We start from the raw sequence: 21729 nt of genomic DNA, 5'->3' as shown, positions 1-21729 counted from the left end.
ATTCTACCCTAACTAAAACCATACTCTCAATACCAAGTTAAATTTCCACAAACATTGTTAGAGATACAACTTTGGGGCCCAGATTCATTGCATTACCCTCGTTGAAACATACCAAGAGTTACGGTCCTAATATTGTACACGTAATCCGAACTATACTACTGCAACCTTACAGTTAGTCTAGGATTAGCCTACTATATATACCATTTAATGGGTATATTGTAAAACAAAGAGCTCAATAATAAAAATGTAATTGGTCAGGGCTTTATGTTGTGATTCATAAAATCGTCCACATCAAATTCTAGCGAGACGAAGCATTAAGTGCCCGTTTGGTACTAACACGTTATCAAACCGCACTTGTTCAAGCTACATTCACTCTTTTTACATACAATTTTTGAAATTTTTTTTTTTTTTTTTCAAACAACAGCATTTTCAAAAAGCTGTAAAAATAAGTTGTACCAAACAGATACTAAAGTCATTTAAACAAAATTGCATGACTACTTATGCTCATTTGAACTTTCTTTCAAACTAGTTTGGATGAAAGTTCTATCCTTTTTATATTTAACTTAAATAAAATAAAATTCTAATGAAAACCCAGATAAGGAAAAATTGATATATAAGTTCAAAAGTAATAAACAGTGGAGAAAATTACCTGACCCGGATTTGATTTGGGATAAGAGAGTGACTCAAGCTCCGACACTCTGGCTTGCAGAGCATCAAGTTCTTTCACCTACCCACAAAAAAAAAAAAAAAAAAAAAAAAAAAAACAGCCACTTAAAGTTGAATATAATTGATAAGGGTGTGTGGTTGGTTAGTGGGTTAGTAGTACTACTTACATCAGAGAGAAGAGCATAGCGATCAACCCACAAGTCTCTCCAGATGAACCGGGAAATTGCGGCTCCTGTAGCTGAAAATCCTAGACCCAACCACACCAATTGAGTCCTTATCATCTTCTTCTCCTCCTAGTTTTTCTTTTTTTTTTCTTCTTTGCTTTGCTTTGCTTTTCCTTTGCTTTTGTTTTTTCAAATCACAGAATGAGAGAGATTGAAGAAGACGATTAATTTAATGGGCCTAAGCACAGTTTACTGTCTACAGCCGAACGAGGCCCATTCTAATTTTCTTTTTCTCTCTTTTTTTTTTTTTTTTTAAAGGCCCATTCTAATTTTCAATACTTCTCTATTTTCTTTTTTTTTTTCTTTTTTTTTTTTGAGGAACATCAATACTTCTCTTTTGTTTTGGTTTTTCAGGAGTTTTTCTCTTTTTCTTTTTCTTTTTTCCTTTCTTTTTTTAACAAGACGGTCTAAAATTTGAGAAATTATTTCAACCAATGAAACAATGTCACATATGCAAATGTGTGACTCAGTGTTCTAATCAGCACAAGAAATAAAAAATAAAAAATATCAAGTAAAGTCGCATTTACATAAGTGGCAGCATTTTATAGTACACCGTTATGGACCTTTTGGTCGTTACTTGTTAAGCATTTTTGTGTTACAAATTATATTTGTTTAACGTATATAATTGTGTATGATTTATTGCCATGATTTATTATTTTTTATTTTCTGTATATTTGTGGTACTTTTAGTTCACTGTCAATCTATCATGGATTTTCTTTTCTTTTTTTTGGTCTTATATATATTTGTGCTACTTTTTTGTTGCTCATGTTATATTGTTTTTGAAACAAATTGCTTCTGTCATATTGTCATGGTTATTAATAGCAAACTAGTAATTGCACATAACATTTTGAAAAATATACCAGCCCAAAACACACCTTGTACACCACATCAAACCGCACTGCACTGCACATATGATTGCAAACTAAGGTGCGGTGCAATGATGGTTTTGGCCAAAAAACACCACAAAAGTGCGATACTAAAAATAACCTAAAAGTGTATTGAACCACACCGCAAACATCTCTAATAGTAATCATAAAATATCCTCAAACTAATCAATTAATTAAAATAAAAATATATATTGCATTGGTTTACCCATGAACATTAATCCTATTGGTTCCAGGGTCCGTTGGAAATAACTTATTTAACTGAAACTAAAAACTTTTTACTAAAAGTATAGAAAAAAAAAGGGTTAAAAACTAGTTGAATAGTACAATGAAAATTATGAATAGTATCAAAAAGTGCAATGAGACCTATGAACAGTACCAAAATAAGCTAAAAAATCAAATTAAGTTGAAGCAAATAATCACATGCTAAATAGGCTCTTAATGTCTTCCACTGTTTGTCATTAGTGCCGATTTGCTTAGACTTATGAGAGATAGAGAGAGGTGTTTGTTGGAAATGTCATAAAATACCAATTGAGCTACAAGGCTATTGACAAACTTTTTGGAAACTTAAAAACACATTATCTATAAAATCACTTTCTAGGGTGTTTGGTAACTGAAAAATTTAAACAATTTTTAAAGGCAAAAAATAATTCAAGATGTGTTTGGAACAAAGGAATGTGAATAACATAGGTGTGTGGGCCTGCCAAATACGAAGGGGGCAAATACAAAAGGGGCACTCCATAAGACAAACTTATGACATACTTTTTCCATGAAGAGTGGAGAGGCAAAAAGTGATTTTTTTTTTCCTTTCCATTTAGCCTTAAATTTTTAAGAATTTTCGTTAGTGGTGATGTTTGCAAAATAATGTGGAAAAATAGCATCTCAAGTTTTTAATACTCAAGTTTCATGATAGAACTCGAGTCTTAAATGCTCGACTTTCTGAGCTGACAAACAATAATTATCCACGTGGAACTTGAGTTTATAATACTTGAGTTCCACCATTCCAGACCATTCCTCTTTGTCCTCTGCACTTCTTCTTTCTCATCTATTTCTGCAGATTCTTCTTTTGTTTTTTAGATCGTTCTGCCTCTTCATATCTGCCTTCTCTAGATCTTTGTTTCTCTTCTTTAGATCTACGTTTTTCAAATCGTGTTCTCTATTCTTCTTCTTCCTTCGGTTCTAGTTCTTCTTTCTTCAGATCTAGTTCTTTTTCATCTTCATCTTCATCTTCAAATACTTATATAGAACTTGAGTTTGAGAAATTCTAGTTCGATGTGGATAAATTGCTCCACCTCAGCACTAGAACTCGAGTCTTTGAGGCTTGATTTTGTTACCGAACTCGAGCTTTAGAGACTCAAGATACTAGTTTCTTAAATGGTTTCAAAACCAAGATTACTAACAAAATAATCTCTAAAAGTTATGCACTTATGCTAGATGGCAAATATCCCTGCAAAAAGTACTCTTCCAAAAAAATCCTTTTTTTAGTTAATATTTTATTCTTTTTTCTATTATTATTATTTTTAATAAGTTGATAGCTGAAGGAACAAGGATTTGAAGCTTGAAAGTCTTCACTAAAAACACTAGAAAATGTCACTTAAGATACACGGCTCTTAGATGTTAGTAATATTTTCAATTTATTTATTTATTTATTTAATTTTTTTTTTATGAATTAAGAATCTATTATAAAATCCAAAATAAACATTAGGAAATAAAAAAAAATTTTAATTCTATTTGTATTGTGGGCTTTGGGTTTCCTACTATAGGTGGCTCTATACTATGAGACCCGACTACACTCTTATTTGCTCAAACCCTTCTCTTTACCTCATAGAGTCGCTACCTTTCTCTCTTAGAGTGCTTGCTCTCTTCTCTCAATGTTCTCTCCAGAATTACCAACCCCTAATTCCTCATTCTCTTCTCCTATTTATAGGCTAGGATCAGTAGAGGTGTTATGATTACTCCTCCTTACTAGTGCGAATGGGGGTCCAATTCCATCATTCTTAAGTGGGTGCTCCGTTGGAAAGGTGGTAATGGCATTGGAACTGATTCTCACCTCCGAAGGCCCGCTCAGCAGTGATATTCTCAAAGGCACTACTGGGTAGAGTATCTCCGAGCAATGATACCCCAACCAAGTTGAAGGTAGCCGGAAGGGGCATGTTGGCCAAAACCATCATTGCACCGCACCTTAGTTTGCAATCATATGTGCAGTGCAGTGCGGTTTGATGTGGTGTAGAAGGTGTGTTTTAGGCTGGTATATTTTTCAAAATGTTATGTGCAATTACTAGTTTGCTATTAATAACCATGACAATATGACAGAAGCAATTTGTTTCAAAAACAATATAACATGAGCAACAAAAAAGTAGCACAAATATATACAAGACCAAAAAAAAGAAAAGAAAATCCATGATAGATTGACAGTGAACTAAAAGTACCACAAATATACAGAAAATAAAAAATAATAACTCATGGCAATAAATCATACACAATTATATACGTTAAACAAATATAATTTGTAACACAAAAATGCTTAACAAGTAACGACCAAAAGGTCCATAACGGTGTACTATAAAATGCTGCCACTTATGTAAATGTGACTTTACTTGATATTTTTTATTTTTCATTTCTTGTGCTGATTAGAACACTGAGTCACACATTTGCATATGTGACATTGTTTCATTGGTTGAAATAATTTCTCAAATTTTAGACTGTCTTGTTAAAAAAAGAAAGGAAAAAAGAAAAAGAAAAAGAAAAAGAGAAAAACTCCTGAAAAACCAAAACAAAAGAGAAGTATTGATGTTCCTCAAAAAAAAAAGAAAAAAAAAGAAAAAGAAAATAGAGAAGTATTGAAAATTAGAATGGGCCTTTAAAAAAAAAAAAAAAAGAGAGAAAAAGAAAATTAGAATGGGCCTCGTTCGGCTGTAGACAGTAAACTGGAGGATTCTGGCCTTTTGCCCTTTCTGGGAAACATATTTGGCATAATACCCCTGTTTTGAAACTATTTAGGGGCGTGCCCCTGTTTGGATACTCGATATCCGTAACGGCGAGTTACTTAAGTAACTCGATTATGAAGAAACCGAGTTGCGGGGAGGTTCTTGCCACGCTGGTGTTCCAGCTTGGCTTTTGGGGAATAAAATATTCCCGCGTTACTGTTTGGAACTCGTCAATTTGGAAATCGAGTTATATGCGTAATATGGACCAGTTTTTAAATGTAACGTCTCTAAAACTGTTTGGCTTCCTTCCTCTGCAGTCTACAGTCTCTCTCCCTTCCTCAGTCCGATTCTAAGCCACCGCCAGTCTGTTCAGTAGCCACCGTGAGTAGCCACTGTCAGATTCTCCTGTTTCTACCCGCACCCAAACCAAACCGTTTAGTAGACCCTTTCCGAAGTTGAATCGAAACCGATACCCATACCCATACCCATACCCATACCCACACTTATTCAATCTCACCACAGCCGAAGCTCAACCCAATCTGTCTTCGGAGTTAAAGGATTACAAACGTATTAAGGTAATTTGTAAATGCTGAGTTCAAATTTTAATTTTTTCCCTTTGCATGTAATCTGATTTGAGTGTGGCTTCCTAAGTTTTTCGCTGTTAGATTGTTGTGTATCTGTATTCATAATTATTGTTGCTGTTTTAGCTTTGTTGGGTTTGGTTTTGAAGTGGGTTTGGTTTTGAAGTGTTTTATGACGCACATCTAGGGCAGAAATTCATGTAAAATACAGTTAGCATGACAACGGTGTTCATTGTTAGGGGAAATTGGTTTGTAATTCATATAGTTTGAAAGTGTATCAAATCAATCTCTATTTTTTCCAGAAATTATGTCACAAGTTATGTCATGATTTTGAATTAGGGAAAATTTCTTTTTAATTTAATGCTGAATGATGTTGAATTGAGAAGCTATTGGTTTTACAAGCTTCAAAGTTACTGGCTTTTACAAGCTTCCACTCTGTTTAGTTATTATTATAATAGATATAATGTGTGTATAATGGATATGCACGCATATATCTACACACAGACCATGGACATCCTAAAACCTTTGCTGCCATTTACTCTGCTTACGGCTGTAACTGTGCCATATTGTTTTTATTCAACATCTAAGTTTTGGTTTGTAATTTTTTTTTTTTCATGTCATTATCCTTGTAATATCATATGGGAACATATAAACTTACTTACCACATCAGTTGAAAGTCACTTACATTTTGTGTACAGATGCATAATTGATTGTCTTAAGAGACTAGAATTGTCTTAGAAGTTTAAGTACTTTTTTTTATTTTTTATTTTTTTGGTTATTAGTATTCCTAGCCTTTGTAAGAAAGGATTTAGAAGTAGCCTATATAATGAACATTCCAACTTTTTTCAATCGCAATTGCTATCTCGTACCTAAATGTGAGTGCTTAGGAAAGCCTACGTGTGATTGCCCAATGTTTTTTCTTTGTTTATTTGATGTTCTTTTTATTGTTTAAATACCAAACAGTCATCAACACAATCAATATGTTATCAAGAATCTAGTTTAGTGTTGAAATTCCTAAAAAGGCTACATCAAATTTGGTATTAAAGCCCGTTCAAGCTCCTGTCTTGTGTCAGATTAGCAGCTTCTGTGGGTTATGTTTGTTGACTAAGTACATCGAATTATTATTATTATCATCTATTACATTTGGGGTTGAAAAGGGAAGTTAGTGGCCTTTTAGGGTCACCCAATCCTTTCATAATAGGTTGGGTTAGGTTAGGGAGCATTGAGATTTGTGGTGGCTTTTGGGAATGGAAATAGTACATCCTCTAGGGTGCTTCTGAAGGACCTAGGGCTTTGTTTATTTATTTATTTTTTTGGTGGTTTGGCCTACTATACTTATTTCCCTAGGGTATTGATTTCTGTGTGTCGGAATTAACTTCTTGTTTCTGCAACACCTTCCTCCTCACAGTCACTTTTTGTTTCCAATTGTGACTTAGAATGTTCATATTTCCGGCTAGATATTGCGAATCACTAATTTCTTTTGCAAGCTTGTTAGGCATTTCATGATTATGTTTGCCTTCGTACTTAATTTTAGGCATTTCTCTGGCAGGAGATTGCTCAACCCATTTTCTGACATTACAACCCACACATGTACATTTGTAGTAGCTTAACCACCTTCTGCCCATATTTACGCCATCTGTACCCATCATCGGAATTGAAAGGATTAGCAACAACAATGGTAGGCTCACTATCCTGGTATTTCTTATCAGAATGAGATGCCTTGATGATTCCATCCTGGAAAATCTTTGATAATTGATGCTAGTGTAGGGATTGAGTAGCTGTGAAAAGAAAAATTTTTGTTAGGATAAATTACACTGTTCGATCCTAAACTTTTACTCTGATTACAATGTCCTCCATGGTTTCGAAATTCATTAATGACTCCCCAATTTTATAACCTTGCTACAATGTCCTGCTGTATGTGTTGGTGTTATATTAACAAAAAAGTGGCACATGTGCGTGCATCACACTTGACATGTGACCCCACTTAACCAGCTGAGTCACAAATTTCCATGTCTGTTTGTAAACTGTAAACATTTTGCAATAAGATTATCGATAGCAGTTTTTGATGCAGGAGCATCTAAGCTTGTAAATGTGAAATGCTGCTTTGTAGTTTTTGTAACAGGTTGCTGAATTTCCTTTTTTTTAACTAGTTAGTTGTTAAGTCTTTTGTAACAGCACAAGATTGAGAGCTCTTTTTTAACCACTTAGTGAGGCTATTGATTAAACAATTAGAAGGCATTACCATGGGTGAATCAGATGAGAACAGTCAAAGATGAAAAATGATAAAAAATTAAAAACGTACGAGTCAGTGATGGGAATGTAATTGGCTTAGTCTATTGGGATGTTTCAGATGATGAAGAGTTCTATCGGGACCTTCCTTAGTCTAAACTTGAATGTACTGTTATTTGATTGCAGTTTTCTTTAAAGACCTTTTAATTTGGGAATTTTAGATGATGAAGAGTTATCTTGGGACCTTCGTTGGTCGATCTAAAGTTGAACTGACTTGACACTTATTTGATTGTTTGTTTTATGTTTTTCACTGTTGGATTGCTTTTAATTAAGTTCTCCCAGAATGAAGACTATTTGGTAAATTCTAGGTCTTCTGGAATGGGCTGGCCTTGGCTGCACCAAAGGCCTTGTCGCCTCACACCTTAGGGCATCGGGCCATATAAGGCCTTGGCACCTTGGCACCTTAAGGTTGCCTTTCGCCTTTAACTACCTTGACCCTATTTCTAGTTGACTTAGGAAAGCCAACTATTGATTTTAAAAAATCTGCCTGATTTGAAGAAAAGAAATGAATTACTAATAACCTAATTTACGACCAAGACTTGACCAATAAAAATATAATTGACTTCTAAGAGAAAAAATAATCGACTTCATAAAAACAAATGAAGGAAAAAAACCCAAAAGAGAAGAAAGCAAAGGTCTTGGACTGTTATGGTCACCAATTCAGTGTTCATTTGACACATAACTACGCACACACCATCATTTGATGGTATAGGTCTCACAGTTTTTTAATCCATTTAATAAAGCTCAATATTAATTTGACTATTATTAGTTGCCTCCAAAGCTGTGCTTGTGAGTGAGATGTCCATTGCAGTAGAGTCTCTAATGGAACCTTTACCTATTTCCATGTTTGTCTCCCCCTTTTTTTGTTGAAAACACACCTCAGTAGCCACTAAGTTACAATGAACCCTTTTCAGTTCTTGCTTTATTAAATAAAATTTCTTTTAGAGTGTGATGTCAAGTATGGGAACAAGCAAAAGCAAAAGGAAGGAAGTTTACACTTCGATTAAAGAAGGGAAATTCTAGTACTGATGGGTGGCAGGGCTTGTTTAGGGGTAATTGGTAATTGGGTACCTTTTAATTTTAGAGCTATGTTTTAGTGTTCTAGAATGGTGTTTTTTGTGGTGCTTAATTGATTGTTTGGTTTGCATTATGCTTTGTTCATTTGTTGGTTTACTTTGTTTGATTTAGACATTGAATCTCAACTTGGTTGGTTGGTTAGGTTGCTTATACAATTTGCAACTGTGTCTTTTATGTTTATGCCTTGCAGCCATGAACGTTAGGTTGTTTATATTTTAGTGTTTTACTTTAACTCTTCCTTGATATGATTAAATCGATTGAAAATCAGTGTATATAGATGCATGATGTATAATTCGGTTTAGCAATTATATGTTTTCAATTTTCTGTGAAATCTCTCTTTCACTTTGTCTCTCTGTATTTGTTTCTATGAGTTTGTTGTAGAACATTCAATTACTTGCCTGTGTTTACTTGCAAAAGCCAAGCTTTTCTTCACTATTACTTGCCTGTGTTTACTTGTCTGTGTTTACGTGTCTAACATGATTGCATGCGTGTCAGATATGCAGCAAGTGGGAAATGTGGATCCTGGACCGACGGTTGGTACACAGTTGACGCGGCAGCCGGTTCATCGATCCACGCTGCTTTGGGAGACGCCAGCCGGTCAGGTGTGTAGTTGTACTGAACTTTGGACATGTCGAAATCATTTAATTTTAGTTTTGTAGGGTTCTTTGATTCTTAGCAAATAGACGTTGGACATGGTAGAATGTTTTGGTTTACGCAGAATTGTATTTAATCCAAAGAGAAAATGGCATGAAGCATAAATAATCAAGAACATTGTATGGAGCAGAAATGTTCAAAGTCAGTACATGTCCAAAGTCAGTACATGTCATTTAGAAGCTATAGTAATCAATAAATAATTGAATCCGCTACTATTCTTTTTTCCAAACATGCACACACAATTACGCGTGGCTACACATAAGACAACTAACGACCTTGATTCCTAATTCCCTACTCCATTTGACATAGTGAGGCACTTTGTTCATTCATTTCAAAACATGATGCCCATCACCTTAGTGCTAATTTTAAACAATGTCATTGATGTTGAATTTGATCCTATCTGCTATTGAGGTAGAGCGAATAAGCAATTAACATTGTAACTAACGTTTTGCAAAATGTTCGGGACTAACTAGTTAGCCTACTGTTTCTTGCATATTATTATTATGTAGCATTGTTATAGTTATTTCGTGTGCACTATCCTAAGACAATGCTCTTTCGTGTGCAGGTAGTGCCAAGCGTGCTAAACTGCAGACGCCGAAGTTGCAAGTTACCCGAGCATGGGCTTGACCCACGGATTGCTCGGTACATAACTGAGGCGGGTTTTGAAGGGTTATTCAAGGTCCCAAACTTGGAAGTGGATCATGCGTTGATCACAGCACTAGTTGAGCGTTGGCGTCCGGAGACGCACACATTCCACCTACCGCATGGAGAGATGAGCATCACCTTACAAGATATTGAGGTGATGCTAGTGGTTCCTGTTGATGGGTTGCCAATTACTGGGGCTGTGAAGATGGATTGGCCTACGTTGTGTCTTGAGTTATTGGGTCATCGTCCACCAGACCCGATGCCGCATCCCCATGAGAACACCTCTATCCTTGCTGGGGCGAGGCTCAGATTCACGTGGCTGGATGCACTATTTAGTGGGCCCCTAGCTGCGGATGCTACTGATGAGGTAGTGCAGCAACATGCGCGCTATCACATACTCGATCGGTTGGGGACGATTTTGTTTATGGATAAGTCAGCAGACCGGGTGTCGGTGCTGCCTCTACAGTTCCTAAACCCAATCAGCAACGCGAAGAGGTACAGTTGGGGTAGTGGGGCATTAGCCTGGTTGTACAGGCACTTATGCAAGGCATCGGAGTCGAAGGCGAAGCAGATTGGTGGAGCAGTGATGTTGGTGCAGCTGTGGGCGTATTTGAGGTTCCCATTGATATGCCCTGTTATGAGGTTGCCACTACCGCCAGTGGAGGCAGGTCCCCTTGCCAATCGGTATGTTATTTGAGTAGTTTGATACAATTGTCAAGTACTCTTATTTTTTTTCAATAAATGTTTGGTATGATTTGTGGTGCCTACGTATATTTGTAAGACTATGTTGCTTCTATGATTAAAGCATGCTACTTTGCGAAAGACAAATTTCTTCACCTTATGTCAATCTCAATATTATTATTTTGGTTAGTCTAATTCCAATTTAAATTCCAATATCTTACTACATTTAGTTAATATTAGAAATGCTAAAATGTATTGGCAATGCTAAAGCATAGTTGTTTTGGCCAATGTCCTTTTCTGCCTGGTAGTAGTTTTGAATTTGCAAGATAATTAGGGCCATAACCTAGGCAAGAGCCTTGTAGTTTAATTGGCACCTCCTAGTGTTTCCGACGTAGACATCCAGGGTTCAAATCCCCCACTCCAACTATGAAATTATCAAAAAATAAAAAATAGAATCAGGGCCATAACTTAACTTTACCCTATGCTTAACTATTTTTATATGGTAAGACAAATAAGTATATATTACATGTATATCACACCTCTAATACAGAAGAAGATAGAAGAGATTAAATCATATACTTTCAACAAATCCCTAAGTCAAGAATCTCTCTATGTCTAGATCTTTCTAATTTTTAGTAAAATAAGTGGTGGAAACCCATAATGATGGTTGGATATCATAGATAACCTTGGGTTTTCACTTCTCAGATGGTTTGGGTTTAATATTCCTCCTTCAAATTTCAATCTAATGTATTTTTGATAATTGTGTTTAGAAATGAAGTATTGGTTTTTTGGTTTTCAAAAATCATTCATCATAGAATATACATAAATTGATATATGAGATGTACATGAGTCAAGAGCTCCTTGGCACTAATTGTAGGACTTGGCTAACCAATATGCATCACGGTGGGTTAGTAAGAGCTTAGAAATTAATTAAAATCCTCTTAGCATTTCCATCGATGATTGTTATTCTTGGCATTCCTTTATCTCAGTCTCTAGATTGGGTGGTAGAATATTTTTCTGCCGTATGTCATTGTTGTTTAGTCTAAAGGTTAAAGACCTCATGAATTATTTGGTATCACTTTTGATGTGTAGCATAAACATTTTATGTGGATTGGTAGTTGCATACATTGCCAAGTAAATGGTTATGAAGGTAATGGAAGTTCTAGTAACTTTGATTTTTTTTTTTTTTTTGGGTTGATGGTAACTTTGATATGTTAATGAAGCTATGGCCTGTTTCAAATCAAAATTGCCTCTATTAGCTTAGGGACTGGCCTCTTGTCCTAAAAGGGTCCATGGTCATGAGATGCTTACTAATGCCATAGGTTCAATCTGCCTTTTTTAGCTTCTAATTGCTTACGCATTTGAGGAGACAACTGCAAATAGATTTTAAACTTTGGTAGAATGAATTCAGTCCAAATAAATTTTTTTGACTACATTCTTTTGAGAAATAAATGTTGGTATCATGCTAAAACTCTTACTAGAAAGTAATTATACTAAATGAAATTATGTACGGTTATGTCATTGGAGAATTTATATTTTGTCAATAAATAATATAAAATAGTATTCAATGTGACAATTTCTCCAATTTCTCTATAATGATCCACAATTTCTATAATTGCTCTACTACCCGGTGAAGGACAAATACCAGACCAACCCCAACCAAATTATCCAAATCCCAACTTTATCCACCACCGTGAACGACCCATATTCCCTAATCACAAGTTGGTTTTGTGATTGTGGGGTTCCATTGTCGAATCAAAATGTTACAAACGAAAAGGGTAAAGAAAATTCAAGAAATTGAAGATACATTCACATGGAGTTAGTCACCATTTCTATCTAGTTTCCAATATGCTGTCTTTTGTCCAAAGCTGAACCCATTGAGAATACAGTAAATCAAACAGGGCAGGGAGACAATAATTCCCAATCCTGCAATTGCCTAACATAGATAGGGTAGTAATGCACTACTTTACCCCTAACATCCAAATAATCACTAACCCTAGCATGTTTGTTACCTGCAATTTGGAAAGGATCATAAACTAACGTAAACTAACCAATTAAAAGACTTGTTCCCACACCATGCATCAGGCCATATACCCTCACCATCATGCCATCCCCAATTAGAAATCTAATAAATTTATAGGACTCCCAAAACTTGCTCTTATTCCTTTCCACAGTCCCACTCCGTGTGGGAATTCTACTCCGTCTATAGTCCACTGGGAATCTTGCTCGTATTTAATTCTCAGAAGGCATCTCCACAATTGGTCATTTCCTTGAGTAAAGCACCATATTCACTTATCCAACAATGCAAAGTTGAAGGAGCTTAAATTTTTAAAGCAGACCAGAGCGGCTAGTGGACTACAGACCAGTGAACTGGGACCTAGACTGGTATGGTCCACATTAAAAAACCAGGAAAAAATTGGAAGGGCTTAAAACCAGTCAAACCGCTTCCTGGTTTTGAGCAGTTTGATTAGTTTTGGCCCCTTTTTTAATTACTAAATATTTTTATTCTCTTACAAAAGAAAACCTTGTATATGAATTTGTTTAAAAAGTAACAATCTAATATATATATATATATATATATATATATATATATATATATAAATAAATAACCCTTATATGTTAGGTTTACACATAAGCTAGCCCAACATTAAAAACTAAAGAATGTCAGGCCCTTGCAAAAACTAAACAATGTATTCATGTTTGAAATTCTTGATGGAGAGGTATTTATTGAGGAGGAAGTATAGTATCCCCTTTCATTTCAATCTGGGACTTTCAATAAGTCTTTCTTACAAAACAATAAGTCCCTCATTGATTTTGACTTGTTTTTATTTTTATTTTTTTAAACTAGTAAGTTATAGGTGCACCCAATGGGAATCCAAGATTGAAAAAAAAAAAAGATATTACACCATGCTTGTAGTAATAAAGGAGCCACTCTTTTTCTGTCTTTCATTCTAGAGAAGAAAAGTTCCAAATTTAGCATGATATTTTTTATTTTTTATTTTTTTGATATATAACTTTAGAACTTTTTATTAAAGAATAGGCAACCCAAGTACACTGAAAATGTACTACAGTGGCATGAATAGTTGCATGATAATTATTTGGAATCTATTATTTGGATGATAACTAATGAGCATTGTTTGAAATTATATGTTTACTAGATGGAAGGGGCCGAAGAGCACGACAGAGCATGCGACACATGTGCTAGTTGCGTATCGTGTGTCACTGTCGAGTATACGGGCACACCAGGTATTCTACCGCTTCATGTCACAAGTGATACTGTTTGTTCTATCGTGCTTCACGTTGTCCACATATGATCGTCGAGTGATACTGTTTGTTCTAATTGAAGTGCAAAGAATAATATGTTAACTCATAAATCCAGCACTATAAGAAATTCTCCTGATGGTAGAATTACGTTTAATTTTGATTGTGAATCAATGTCTGAGAGTCTAAATTATATATCAGGATTTTCTCAAGTCACCTTCACTTTATCTGACAAACAAATCTTTGCCAAACTTAGAGATAATTAGTGGGGAACCACATTCATGCAGTTCATGATTCATGACCATAAATATAAAATTATTGGAAATTCAATGATACATAAAAAGTAAGCATGCATGCTATAATTGTAGACAGATTACTGATGGCAAGTTATAGCTCGAGCCAATAAAGGAATACGTATACAGATGTGGTTCATGTTTTCGATGACATGAAATAACAACTCTATCTAAGAAAGAACTCAAATCATACATAGGTATAAGGTGACAGCCATAATTAATAAGTAATTCTCTCCTTGATCATATTTTCTGATTCAAGCATCATAGCTTTTTATTATGTGGCTGCCACACTGGTAGCACTCTGAGCTTCTCTTATTGTTGGCAGGCATCTTATTGTTGACCATTTCTGCAGGTTGTCTGGGAGCCCTACAGCGATGTCCTAGAGTTGTTGCCCCCATATTGCACTGCCGGCCGACAAATATGGAGGGCCGATGTGCCATTGATCTATTTTTGGATAGTAGAGGATCATCATCCGGAACGTGTCTTTCGTCAGTTCGGGATGAAGCAAGTGCCACCGGATATTGTAGATACGTCCGTTCATCTCCACAAAATCTCCCTCCAAGGTAAACTAGATAAGGATTGGGTGCAAGAGCATGCTGTCTACATTGACCGATGGGCCCATAGAGAGGAACATATTGCTGATGCACCGGCATTGGATGGGGACACGACATACCTTGCTGCTTACATGGAGTCGTACCGAAAGACGACGAGACGGTACATTACACGCGACTCGGCGTATTGGGAAATAATGGTAAGGCAACAATTCGATGCTTCTTTTATGGATTGACAATATATGTGTGTTGCTGCATGCATTATGAGAATTTTTTGATGAGTGGAGTCATTGGATCAATATTTTGATATTCATTTTAGAGAACATTTCATTTTAGAGAACATTTTCATATTCATTAGGGTATATTTATTTATTTTTAGGTTTGCCAAATTGTTTTTGAACATGCGGTAATGAGTACCAATTAGTTATGGATACTTTAAAGTACCGTCCCTAGCTAGCTTGGTGTTTTCCTCGGAAAACCCAGTCCATATCTTGCAAAAGTTGATTGAATTACACAGAATTGTAGGATTTTTTTTTTATCATAATGGGCTTCCTAAAAAAGTTCTTGAGAGAGAGAAGAGGAAGAAAGTAACCTAATCTTTTTTCCCCCTTCTTTTGGCACCTTAAGGTTGCCTTTCACCTTTAAGTGTAGTAAATTTGTGGAGTGACCATCACACCAAGAGTGTGTAGTGGTAAGTTACTTGGTCATGTTAATTTACTACACTTATATTTGGTCAAATAACAGTGAATCAAAGTTGCATTTTAAATTAGTACTCATGATAGAATTTAATAATTAATCATTGGCTTTTTCCTAGCTAGGAGCTCATTGATGTGGTTGTTGTAATATCACCCCACTTAGTTTTCCATATGAAATTTGCCCTAAAACTGAGATTGTTTGAGGCATGGTATGGTCAGAAAAGTAAGCTATTTTAGAAAATATAAGTGGAGCAGTCTCATTGAATTAGTATAACCGGGTTGGGTTTAGCACATCTATGGATTATCATAAATTTGGGTTTGGTCCATAGACAAAGAGAATATGATATTGCAACACGATTGGGATTATGGCCAGCCCTGCTCCTCATAGTTAGGGCCCAACCCATTATTAGTTAATTTACATTTATTTAGGAAAACAAATGTAATAATGATATTGTTTGTACCTCTGATTCTTTAAAAAGACTAGACAAATATTTAAAAAAGGAACTAGCCAAATACTTTATATTGCAAACTTTGTTGCACATTTTATAACATTGGGTTCCATTGCAATGTCTACTTTTACTCCAACCTATTATATATTCTTTTTACGACTTATGTTAGTAGGTCCATAGACTAGAAGGGTTCTCTTGTCTGGTACCCATTTTATACGATTCATATATTGCTCATCAAATAGAAGAAAAGTAATTAAGGGATTCTTTTTCTACAGATTTTGATATCATATAATTAGGTTATGCCAAATTCGTTATATAAAAAATACTAATTAGTGTATGACTCAGCAGTTGGTAGAATACTTAATAATCGCATAACATTGCATGATTTGCACTTTGAAATAAACTAACATAAACCTTTTCATTCACTTTTATAGTCTCATTTTAGTGGGGCAAGCATAAGATGATACAACTCTGAAGACTCAAGCAAATCCAAACTCGCATTTGATCGAACACTATAATTCTTGGTGAAAGACCATCTTATATAGTATCTTACTAAATTATTGACATGACCTTCGCCAATAATATGCAAAGAAAATGTTAATGCTGTCGTCAAACAAGTAAAGCCTTCTCTGGTTCCTTAAGATTGTCTTTTGTCTTGTTTCTTCATCTAGTTTTTAAAGACATTGCAATAGTGTGCGATACCTTGGAATATTGTAAAAATGATAATTGCAAGTAGGATTAGCTCTTTCAATATCTTATAGATCGCAATGCTTTTTTCACGGGTATGCATAACCCCAAATTTGGTTCGTGTTAGTCTCATTAAATATTAATAGTATATAATTTCAACCACAACCTATTTGGGGGACAATAAAAATTATATATATATAAATTATTTGTTAAAAAAAAAAATAAAGATAAAACAGATTTAGTGCTTTGGACTTAAAGGCCTAGTGTTGCACAACACAAAACTAAAGAAAGAAGTTTTAATGGGACTACTTTATTTCGCAGGTTGAGTCCACTGTGGAATTACTATTGTAATGCGAACCAAACTCCGCAGTGTACAACCACCTGAAGAGGATGCTGGATCTTGTCGGAGAGATGAGCCGAGCGGCATTGGAGAATGCGCGTGCCACGGTGACTGAGGCGAGCACACAGGCCACAGGCCGTGGTGGGGGAGGTTGTGGGTCTAGAGGGCGTGGACACAGTGGAGGTTGTGCATACAGTGGAGGTCGTGGACGTGGTCATGAGGATGACGATGTCTTGGGTAACTTCCAACTCTAATACCTTCAATTCTTACTGACTTTAACTTCTACTACTTTCAGTTGTAATTTATTTAGAGGACATATTATAGTAGCAAAGTATATATTGTTTGGTAACATGTTTTTAGTGTTAATTTTCACTTCCTTCTCATAATTATGGTATAATTAGTAGCGTTACAATGTTCTGCAATTATCATAAAAATTAAGACTAAGCACTTTAAATATTAACCAATGGGAATAAGCACTTTTTTCTTCCAAGCGATATATATATGTATTGAAATGTAAGACATGCAAACTTGTTTCATTCATTCCTTATCAACTACAATCACAATACTATTATCCACTTTTAACATATACACATCAATGCTAATATATTATGCTTATGTATGAAAACAAAAGTCCAGCAAAATCATTTTTTCATCGTATAAAGCATAGAGCACTATGGATGCCAATGTAATTCCTTTTAAAAATATTGCTACGCGACCATGAACATAAAATTAGCATTATATGAGGAAATTCAAAGTTGTGATCACACTATGACGTTCATAAAATTAGAGTTTAAAAAATAGTAATAACAATGATAGAGTATAAACAACTAAACAAAGTTGGACTTTGTAATTCAAAGGTTTTGTTTTATAAATTTTATTATTATAGTTAATTTAATATGCCAATAATGAATTAAAAACAAAGTTTTATTACATTTTACCAACAAAACAAGGTTTATATGTAACTCGTCTAGGTGGCGTAAGTATTAGTTTTATTGGGAAGGGTTTACACTAGACAATAGTTATTGGATTCTATGAACGACATGCACTAGGTGCGGGTCAAGCGATTGCTTACGCATTTGGCCCTTGTCTGATGTTGGGTTTACACTTTACAATAGGGTTTACACCGTATTCACTTCGCCCTTGGTTACACTTCACATTTTGAATCTTCTGTTAGAAACAATGTTTTATTGTTATTGTATCAGCTTTGTAACTGCTATGTGTTTTCAGGTCTGCTCTACCTTTGTTTTTGGACTTTGTTGTCTTCCATTCTCAGTTGAATGAATACAGAGTGTTGAAATAAAGAAAAAACAAAAAAACAGTGTCTTTGTGAAAACTGATATTTATGAACATTTTGTAATAATTGATAGTGGAAGTAATATTTCTCCAGTCTCAGTTAGAAAATTTTTCCATCCTAAAACGCCAACTTCATTTCCTAAATGTTATTGTTAAAGTTGAAATAATTATTGTATGAAAAAATTGGCTTTTGCCCCTTTGAAAAAAACAATCTAGCATTTTACCGTATTTTCCAAATTAATTAGGAAATGCCCCTCTGTTTAAATTCGATTTTCTGAAAATCAAGTTAAGCTCTATAGTGACGTTTTTTAGGATTTTATAGTGACGTTTTAAGGACCTATAGTGGCGTTTTGTAATCCGATTTCCATGAAGTCGAATTATAGGTAACAAAAAGAGAAAAAAATTGCATGTAACTCGACTTCATGGAGATTGGATTATAAAATGCCACTATAGTTCCTTAAAAAGTCACTATAGGATCCTTACAAATGTCACTATAGGGCTTAACTTTGTTTTAGAGAAAATCGAGTTTAAAAAGAGGGGTATTTCCCTAATTAATTTGGGAAAGATGGCAAAATGCTAAATTGTTTTTTTGGAATGGGCATTTGCCCATTTTCTCTAGCTTGGGGCAAAATATGATACTGCCATTGCAAATGGAAAAGCATTCAATCAGAATTCAGAGTAAGAACATTGGACCGGAAATTCAAGCAACCATGAGGCTTCATTTTGTATGATTGGTTGTGTGCATGTGAGTGTGTATATGAGAGGTCTCATGCACCCAAATTAAGCGAGTTTAAAGGGTCAAATGCCATTGAATCATATCTACGCTGCAAATAGTAAGACATTTTATGACTCAATGTGGTTATCTTAATAAATGCAACTGTTTTTCTGCAGATGATGAGGCGTTGGAGGGCGACTGGGGCATGTACATGGATGGTGTCGGGTCATCGCGATGCACGTCTGACGCTGCTGCCCAGCCATCCCACTCCCCTGGCCATGAGAATAGTGCAGAACACACATCCTGTGCCCAAGCTGGCCCTCGGTCCCCACCACCCACTCGGCTGTCTCCCCCATTGTTTGCCGACTCTACCCACGACGGTGGCTGTATATTTGTACCCACCCCTGGCCGACCGACACCACCTGTAGTTCAAGCTGAGCCCACCCAGGACCCTTCACTTCCTAACCCTGACGAATCGGCTGCACAAATCGAACAGATACAGGGTGAGAATATAGTGCCGGTACATGGGTTGCGAAGATCACTTCGCACTGACATACATCCCCCTGGTTGTGGGACCGGCGACGGTAAATAACATGATTTATGGAAACATGGAAGCTATCCATAGACTGCGCATAATTATAAAAGACATATAAAACTCATAAAGGAATTATTACTATGTCATTATATGTCATAGTCTTCTATTTTCATAATGATAAAGTAATTATTTGCATAGCTAGGAAGGCATCTTTCTTAACTGCTACATGTTCATAAGATTGTTCAGATTAACAATCTTCTGCTTAGTTTGCATTATATTTTATTATTTAGGCAGTGCACCTCCATGCTATGTAAACTGTTTATCATTTACCTTAATAGAATGTCACAGGACTTGCATATGATGTTGTGTGCTTTAAGTGATGATCGTACTCAGATCAAACATTTTCTGATAATTAAATTAAGCATAGGGAATGTGTGCATTCAAGTAATGTGTGATCCCTTTGAATTTCAGGTAAGATGAGACCGGCGAAGGCAATTGTGAGGAAACGAAAAGATCGTTGAGCTTTCTTTGTTTTTTGCACAGTAGTTGGTAGACGTGTTATTGTTCATGTAACAGCTAGCGGATAAAACTTTGACAACATTTTTTGGACATAAAAGACTGACAGATTTTGGAGAGCATACATGACAGCAGATTTTTGGAGGGCATATATGTTAACAGCTGATTTTTTGGATATGTTAGACACAGCTTTTGGAACATATTTTGTAAATGAACCTACTTAAGCATGTTTATGACGTACATGAATATTTGAGTCAGCTTCGAGTTAGGTACCAATTATACCAATTATATTTGCAAAGGGTGGATATTTTCATGTGCGATGGAAAAGTTCATTTCTAGATTTTTGTATCTATGTATCTGCATATTTGAACAAGGGCAGCTTTAGACGAATGCAATATAATGATGATGGATGGAGATCCCACAACTGAAGAAGTTTAATTTATACATTACATTTGTTGAAATTTTCCTTTTATGTGGGTCTCTTTTATAAGCAAAAGACTCTAGTGTAAATTTAGACAGTTGGGATTTGTTCAAGATGAATGCAACGTTAGCTGATGAATTACTAGTTCTTGTTCTTGTTTCTCTAGTACCCATGAGGATTGTTCCTATACCCGTCATGTTACTTGGATTATTTACAAGCAATATTCACGCTCTTATTTTTGCAACTGTAACTGTGGCTTATATAGGTGAATCCATGGAGGGTCATCATTGACTAGTTTGCGTGATTTATTTTTTAAGTTTAACCCTTACGCAAAAAATGTGCGTATCGAGATAATCTGCTGAATGAGCATAATATATAAAAACTAAATAGATAAATCATATAAATATAAACTATAAAAAATATAGAAGTAATATTGAAATTACAGATTTTAGCGGTCTTCGGGAACTGCAACAAACAAAAGGGGAAGTAAAAAAAAGGAAAGAGATCGAGAAGATATTTGTCGTAAAATTCCAGTTCGGTCTATTTATCCCCCCCTAATGAACTACTATCTTTATATTGTTTTGTTCATTTAATTCCAATATTCAATATTATTAAATATTTTCAATCATAATCTTACTAATAATTACGATTGTAATACTTACAGTATTACTCGCTGATACACTTATCGAGTAAAATTACTCGAATATGATGTAGCCGAGTAATGCGTAATAAAAACTTAGTACTCGATTTCCATGAAAGCGAGTACGAATTTAAAACCAAGAAATTCCATCACTCCATTCAATCTTGTCTGCACAACTCGATTGCTGTTGGATTGGTGTGTGATCGGTCAGTTTCCATATAACTCGCTGATACACTTATCGAGTAACATTACTCGAATATGATGTAGCCGAGTAATGCGTAATAAAATTCCTGCGTACCATACTACGTAGTACTCGATTTCCTTGGAAGCGAGTAATAATTTAAAACCAAGAAATTCCATCACTCCATCCAATCTTGTCTGTACAACTCGATTGCTGTTGGATTGGTGTGTGATCGGTCAGTTTTCATGTAACTCGGTTTTAGAGATGACGAGTACTTGCGACTCGCTTATATATTTATCGAGTAACATACTGGTTTATTTGATTACTATGTGTCTAGGTACCTTTCCCCCAGAAACTGAACGAACCCTCACGCCTCTCTGAAATTCTGAATTTGAAGACTGCCTCTTCGTTTTCGTCGTCAACCATTACTCTCTGTAAATTTTCATCTTATCTGCTCAAAACTCCAATCGCCCCTCTTTGATGTACACAGTACACTACAGATTAAATTCTTCACTATAAAACCA

At 35.3% G+C, this 21729-nt stretch overlaps 2 protein-coding genes across 2 annotated transcripts; both read left to right on the top strand.

Annotated features, from left to right (window-relative positions):
• Positions 1-9124: 9124 nt before the first annotated feature.
• LOC126701166 (serine/threonine-protein phosphatase 7 long form homolog) lies at positions 9125-10457 on the top strand. The gene is made up of 3 exons (XM_050399288.1): positions 9125-9250; positions 9868-10314; positions 10431-10457. Exons 1-3 carry the CDS (start codon positions 9125-9127, stop codon positions 10455-10457), a joined length of 600 nt encoding a protein of 199 aa, XP_050255245.1.
• Positions 10458-13852: 3395 nt separating this feature from the next.
• Positions 13853-17081, top strand: LOC126700406 (serine/threonine-protein phosphatase 7 long form homolog). Its single transcript, XM_050398554.1, has 3 exons — positions 13853-13874; positions 14535-14933; positions 16886-17081. The coding sequence occupies exons 2-3, from the start codon at positions 14682-14684 to the stop codon at positions 16913-16915; spliced, it is 282 nt and encodes a 93-aa protein (XP_050254511.1). The 5' UTR covers positions 13853-13874; positions 14535-14681; the 3' UTR covers positions 16916-17081.
• Positions 17082-21729: the final 4648 nt, after the last annotated feature.

Source organism: Quercus robur, chromosome 9, assembly GCF_932294415.1.
Source record: "Quercus robur chromosome 9, dhQueRobu3.1, whole genome shotgun sequence".
NCBI classification, from domain to species: Eukaryota; Viridiplantae; Streptophyta; class Magnoliopsida; order Fagales; family Fagaceae; genus Quercus; species Quercus robur.
The sequence above is the reverse complement of the archived record's forward strand: the minus strand, read 5'-3'. Positions and strand labels throughout refer to the sequence as shown.

Excerpts from the sequence above, each read along its gene's own strand:
- LOC126701166 (XM_050399288.1), top strand. The coding sequence starts at position 9,125 with ATGATTGCATGCGTGTCAGATATGCAGCAAGTGGGAAATGTGGATCCT. Across the intron at positions 9,251-9,867 it reads GGGAGACGCCAGCCGGTCAG|GTAGTGCCAAGCGTGCTAAA; the intron begins GTGTGTAGTTGT and ends TTTCGTGTGCAG. Across the intron at positions 10,315-10,430 it reads CTGCGGATGCTACTGATGAG|CAACGCGAAGAGGTACAGTT; the intron begins GTAGTGCAGCAA and ends AAACCCAATCAG.
- LOC126700406 (XM_050398554.1), top strand. The coding sequence starts at position 14,682 with ATGAAGCAAGTGCCACCGGATATTGTAGATACGTCCGTTCATCTCCAC. Across the intron at positions 14,934-16,885 it reads CGGCGTATTGGGAAATAATG|GTTGAGTCCACTGTGGAATT; the intron begins GTAAGGCAACAA and ends TTTATTTCGCAG.